Below are 6,300 nucleotides of genomic sequence, written 5' to 3' on the forward strand. Positions count from 1 at the left end.
CTGCTCACCAACATGGGCTGGACGGGGGTCATGAGAGAGGCCTCCACTGTGAGCAGCTTCCTGGGGCCCGAGCTGTTGGTGGCGTCCTGCGTGTTCCTCAACACCCGCTCAATCACATCGCCCAGGTTGCGCGAGGCCTTGAAGGCATCGTAAGCGTTTGGATCCACGGCGTCCAAGCTGCACGGGGGGGGGGGGACGATGAAGGAGTTAAGAAGTTGGTATGAAAATCGAGTTTAGAGGTTGATGTCAAAGGACAAAGACACTTACACGTGTTTAGCTCCGGAGTTCATCTTCAAGTCGTGCTTGATAAGTCGAATGATGCATTTCAGGTCGTTGCTGGTGCATCTGAAAAACACAGAGAGGGACGATGATCACTGAGGTGAAAACTGAGAGACGCTGGAGTGACACAGCATTTTTACCAAGCAGGAATCTAAACCTCCATGATGTGAGAGAAAGTTCAAACATTAATAGATAACTGGTGGATTTACATTAGGTTCATTACTGGCTAATAATATATACAGAACCTGTTGTTCTTGACATTCAGTGATGCTACAATTCATGTGTTCTCCTCATTATCTCAGAAATAACAATAATAAAACGCTTCTGTCGGTTTTAAGCAAGCAACATGAAATTTATGACAAGTAAACACACTGTCATACTGTGGAGTCTGCTGCTGTGGAGGGTAGAGTGTCAAGCAAACAAACATTGTGTGTGTGTGTGTGTGTGTGTGTGTGTGTGTGTGTGTGTGTGTGTGTGTGTGTGTGTGTGTGTGTGTGTGTGTGTGTGTGTGTCTTGCCGGAGGCAGACAATCTAAAAAAGAAGGGGAAATCAACAAATACTAACATTAAAAAATAGCGCAAGCGAAACGAGAGGAAACAAATAATTGGACCGTTTTCAAATAATGTGAAAATTAAATCACTGAATCTGTTACAGTGGTTTTTCACACTGTGGTAAAATGATAAATAAAGATTAAGCTCTAAAATACACTCAGTTCATTAGGAACAGCTCGTCTAACACAGAAAAATACATATTTATAGTAACAGTCCTGGGATAAATGTTTCCCCATGAACATTACAATGATAGATTATATCTGAGCCGTATAAATAACTTGTACATGTTTGAAATGGCCGTGGCTCCTTTAAACCTGTAAGATTTCCTATGTTCCATCCAATGCTGTGTGTTGTCAGTCCTGTGTTCCTCTGTAATAACCTCCCTACTGTCATCAGAGCTGTCTAACTTCAAATCTAAAATTCCTCTTTACACCTTATCTTTCAATTAGCATGTTTGATTTGTGATCATCTCAGGTTGTGTTATCATTCTACCAGCGGCAGGTCCGTCTCTCGGGCTCAGTGCATCCAGCTGCACACGTTATAAACACGAGTCCACATTGTCCTGTCCACGAGATTATTGTAAACTTTCTAAAAACCCACTGCGTGAGTAACTCTGTTTGTTTACTCCCTCAAGCACACAAGCCTCCAGGCTGTGCCCCCCCCTCCCCCCCACCTAACTCCTTCCTGTCCTTCCTCTCTTCATCTCTTTCTCTCTCTCTAATGTTTTCTTCCCTCTCCTCTGCCCGTTTTATCTCTGCAGGTATTTCTGCCTTTGCAACAGTGGAGTCTGATTTCAAACCTCCAACCTTCACCCATGTTCCTCCTCAACACGCGTTTCTACAATTATTATTTATAATAACTGTTTTAAACCCATTACTTCGACTACTTTATACTTCTACATGAAATTTAGTTAAATCAATTATTTATCTATCACACCCACAACGCTCACATTATCGTCTCTTTGACTCTAAAGGGGAAAATGTTCACTGAGTTTGAAGTCGAGTCATTTTCTCATGGACTTCCCCCTCTGCTGGTCACTCGAGAGAATATAGGTTTCAAGCATCGGCTTCGCTTTCCGCCGTCTACGTCCATTTTTACACACGGCCTACGATCTCCACGCAGCCTGTGGAAGAGGGACTCGTTCCCTGAGCCTGGTTCTGTTCCAGGCTCCTCCCCCGAGCGCTCGCTCCTTGTGGGAACAGTTGGGTCTCTATAAATAATACAGTAAAGCGTATGGTGGAGATCTGCTCTATATGAAAAGTGCTGCTGCTGCTGTGATTTGGTGCTGTATAAATTAAATGGACTTGATTTGCTGCTTTTCGGCTGCATTAAATAAGAGTCATAAACTGTTCAATAGAGCAGGTCTGCCGTGCTTATTATTTTAATGGATCACCTTATCTGGGCTACTTTTACTACCCGGCCAAATTAATATGGAAATGATAAAGCACTGTATTACTTTTTGGCAATCTCCTCCAGCTCGGTCTGCTGCTCGTCTTCCTTGGTCAGCTGGGCGAGGCGGGTCAGAGACGCGTCCACCTCCTGGAGGGTGAGCAGGCTCTTGGTGGATGGGGGAAATGATTTACTCTCATCGAAGAACATCCTCACCGTCTCCGAGACGTCGCCCTGGAAGACAAATCACCAACTGGGTTCAATACGGGCAGTGTTTTTACGTTTGTCTCTCCAACATCGTGCCGGAGAAACAGACGTTACTCAGCCGTACAGAAGAGTAACAGAGTCAGGGATAAGAGATTCAAAGTCGTGGAACACGGACCTGCTCGAGGTCGCGCACCATGTCATCCTGGTTGCTCCTGAATATGCGGGCAAAGAGCTTTACTATCTGCTTGTCATTCAGGTTGTAGACACTCTTTACGACGCCAGGCAGGAGCAGTTTCACCGTGAGGTAGAGGTCTCCGTGGAACTTGTCTGGTGGGGGGGCAGAAAACAACATAAGAAAATCAATGTAGTGGCAGAGTCCTGGCCTTGGATGTTTATCAGATGCCGTCATGTTGCATGAAGAACAGAAGAACTACAGGACGTACCTCCACATGAGCCCTTCTTGAGATACTTCTCGATGATCTGGGTCTTCACGTTGTAGCTGTTGTGTTCTGCCACCGTTGCACAAAGCTTACGGAACTCCCTGAAGAGGCAGTCCTTGTGCTGGGGGTCACAGAGCTGCGTGGACAGGGCGCTGCCTTGGCTGGCTGTGGGGGGGGAAGAGGATGATGGGCCCGGGCTGCCGGAGGGGCCGGCCTTAGTGGCTGAGTGAAGAGAAACAGTCGAGGTGATGACACAGACTCAACACAACACGTATTTTAACTGGACAACAGGAGAAAAGGTTATATTCTTCGGCGTTAATCAGCTTAAATGGTGTTTTAAAGTTTGTTTCACAATCTATCACTTTAAACTTTTAACTATTTTGGATTTTCAGCCTCTGTTTTACCTTTTGGCTTCATACAAACATTTATTCACATATCAACGCTCAGATGACACAAGGAACATCCTGTCCTGGTGGAGACTCCCAGACACTTTACAAAGTGTTCTCATCCTTTTCAAACTTAAGAATGTTTTCATTATTTATACGCTTTAATACTTTAATACCGCTGCCTCACATTGTAGCAGGAACTAAGTAATTAAGTAATAAATAGTGAAGACATCCATCTCATTATTACTAGAGTCCATTTCCTTCTCCTGAGCCCTGGACGTCCGGTCTTACCCGTGAAGCCTGAGAACTTGCGTGGAGCGTTGAGAGACGGGTCGGCAGGAGGAGCCATCAGCTTGGCAGCGGCGTTCTGTTTGACCGGCGTCTTCTTCTTTGGAGTTGAATTGACTTTGGCCATCAGGTCTACAAGACAAGACATTTGGCTTAAGAACAAATAAGAAGCTATTTGACCTGAGAAACTGGATCTTACTGATTCTACACACAAATCTTAAAACAAGAACAAAGAACACTGAATGGATGACAAATCAATTTATGCCTGAAGATACATACATGCATGTACATATTCAAAACCCAACAAAACCCAATCAATACAGATTTTTCCAAGGGGCAGATATCAATATTGCGGATGTCATTTTACCTGAAACATGTTTATTGATGATCTCCTTGTCCTCGTCCTGCAGCTCCTCCCAGCCGTCCAGATCCGTGATGTCCTCGATCTTCTTCGTGGTGGCTCTCGCCCTTTCCAGCTTCTCAAATATGCACTTGACGTGATACCACTCCTTCATCTCCCCCGCCGACTCGCTGAACGGGTTGGGCACCACCTTCCCTATGCGCACGACTTCCTTCTGGATTTTGTCCTTGCATTTCTTACAACCCGCTGTGCCGCGTTTGGCGTATTCCACGATGAACCTCTGTTCCGCCATGTCCGGCTCGTTGGAGCAACACCGACGCTGGGAAAGCCGCGGGAAGTTGTTGTGGAGGAGGTTGTTTTTATGAGACACCGATGGAAAACTACAGATTCCCTTGGACAAATTAAACACATATACAGGTGGAGGGTGATGTGCGAAGCGTGAAGAGCCGGGAGACGATCGGCACACTTTGAAGAGTGTCTGACGCCTGACGAGCGTGTGAAGACCTGGGAGACCGGCACAGAAAGGCTTGGGAGCGAATGAGATGAGACGTCGCTGCATTCAGATCAAACGATGGGAAAATTATAACCTGAAGAAAAGCAAAGGGACATGAGGGTTAAAGAGATTAATAACTGTTATCACCATAACATACTGAACACAGCTTGAACTGGTACACGCTGCGCTAACTGACTCAACTTTTCCTTCTGTGTGTTAGAAGAACTCATTTTACAGAACTCCAGTTTAAAAGCAGCAATATTAAAAGGACCAAAGCTTGATAACCGATCCATGATTAAGTTATTGATATCTATCCTAACTATTTCTCATACTAACCTAAATGTCAAAATGTACAAGCAACATTTTTCACTCAACATATCAGAAATGCAACTATCGACAAATCTAAAATCACATATTTAGCTTTGAATTAATTTCAACCATGTCTTTTTTTATTGATCATAATTTTCACATTGCTTCAATCTCCTTTATTTACATTATTTTTTCATGTAAAGCACAACAAGCAGGTCTTACAACATAAAGACGGTAACATATAAGATTTCCAATATTGATTAAAGCTTTTGTACTAAAGGATAAGGAACGACCAAGCTATGTCTGACTCTGATCACAATCTTAACATTGCTTTCAACCTTTATTGAAGATTTTATGATTCTTTGTTATTTAGTATGTTCTGTTTTTAAGCGTGTGCTGCTCAGTTTTGACCGAACTCTCCACGGACAGCACCTTGTAATGCATGTTACGCTGTGAGAAGAGCAATGTATATGAAGTGTTATAATTACTGTTATACGAACTCCTTATAACTCTCTTAACTGTGTAATATTCATCCTGTCTGTGCAACACAATACATATTTATCAGTTGTTTACACTGTATATATATATTAGTTGTTATTCCATTCATTTATTTCTATATTTTATGGGTCCTCTCACTTAAGTGTTGCTTATAAGTACTAACTGATGCATATTTAAGATTATTGCAATTCTAATATTGCAAATGTTTCCATTGTGAAGGATTTGTTTATCTTATATTATCTTATAAACAATTAAGATTAGTCCTATAAGTACACATGGTAAAAACCTGTGTGTTTTAATACAGAACCCTGTGTGTTGTAGTATCTCATTTGAATACAGCACAGGAGACTGTAGAATGATTATCTACTCACAAATTAAACAATAAATCATACAAATACCATGTACATTTAGCAATACAAGTACACAGACTAGAAACTACACGTTCCCTTACTGCTGTGCTAACACAGGTTGTGGGAACCAAAGTGTGCACGTGTCCATTCAACACTTAAACAGCCAGTTCGTGGTTGAAGTGAATTAAAGTTTACATAAAGTGTCTGTGTGTTGGACGTTGGATCGTTTACATGAGACAGTTCGAGTTTAAACAGCAACAACGCGAGATACGTGGAAGTTTGCTGCTCGGCTAGCTAGCTAGCTTTAGCCACACTGGCTCCTGCTGCCCTGACACAATGCTATCGCAGCTAGCTAACGGACCGATCGGAGAATATTAACTTCGTGTTTAACGTGTCGCTGATTTCTCTGCGCAGAGATTTACCTCCTGGGTCTTGTAGAAGTTTAGAAACGCGGTTTAAACGTGTCGCTGCTTCTCCATTGTTGTTAGACAACAAGTCAGGAGCGTCAAGACAATGTGATCACGTGTTTCAGGGAACAACGCATTTCCGGATACACCCTTCACAATAAAACAAATGCTAACAAAACCTTAGCATAAATATTAAGAAATAATATTAAAATCGTTACTAATTAACTTTAAAGGCTAAATTAATTACTTATATTATATTCACAATTTTTAAAGGCATATTAGAAGCTTTTATTGCGTCAAAACAGACATTTGTGCTTTATGCTGAAGAATATATTTTCTATT

The 6,300-nt window shown here is 42.4% G+C and overlaps 1 protein-coding gene across 1 annotated transcript in view; it reads right to left on the reverse strand.

Moving 5' to 3' along the window:
- lig3 (ligase III, DNA, ATP-dependent) overlaps window positions 1-6,060 on the reverse strand; it is a 15,846-nt gene extending 9,786 nt beyond the window's left edge. Inside the window, exons 1-8 of the mRNA XM_062405942.1 lie at window positions 5,974-6,060; window positions 3,908-4,488; window positions 3,544-3,672; window positions 2,870-3,088; window positions 2,602-2,753; window positions 2,287-2,453; window positions 268-345; window positions 9-177 (exon numbers count right to left, since the gene is read on the reverse strand). Of these exons, the coding sequence (XP_062261926.1) occupies window positions 9-177; window positions 268-345; window positions 2,287-2,453; window positions 2,602-2,753; window positions 2,870-3,088; window positions 3,544-3,672; window positions 3,908-4,460 (1,467 nt within the window). The 5' untranslated portion in view covers window positions 4,461-4,488; window positions 5,974-6,060. The remainder of the gene's footprint in view (window positions 1-8; window positions 178-267; window positions 346-2,286; window positions 2,454-2,601; window positions 2,754-2,869; window positions 3,089-3,543; window positions 3,673-3,907; window positions 4,489-5,973) is intronic.
- Between the last annotated feature and the right edge of the window lie 240 nt (window positions 6,061-6,300).

This window comes from Platichthys flesus, chromosome 15 (assembly GCF_949316205.1).
Source record: "Platichthys flesus chromosome 15, fPlaFle2.1, whole genome shotgun sequence".
Lineage (NCBI taxonomy): Eukaryota > Metazoa > Chordata > Actinopteri > Pleuronectiformes > Pleuronectidae > Platichthys > Platichthys flesus.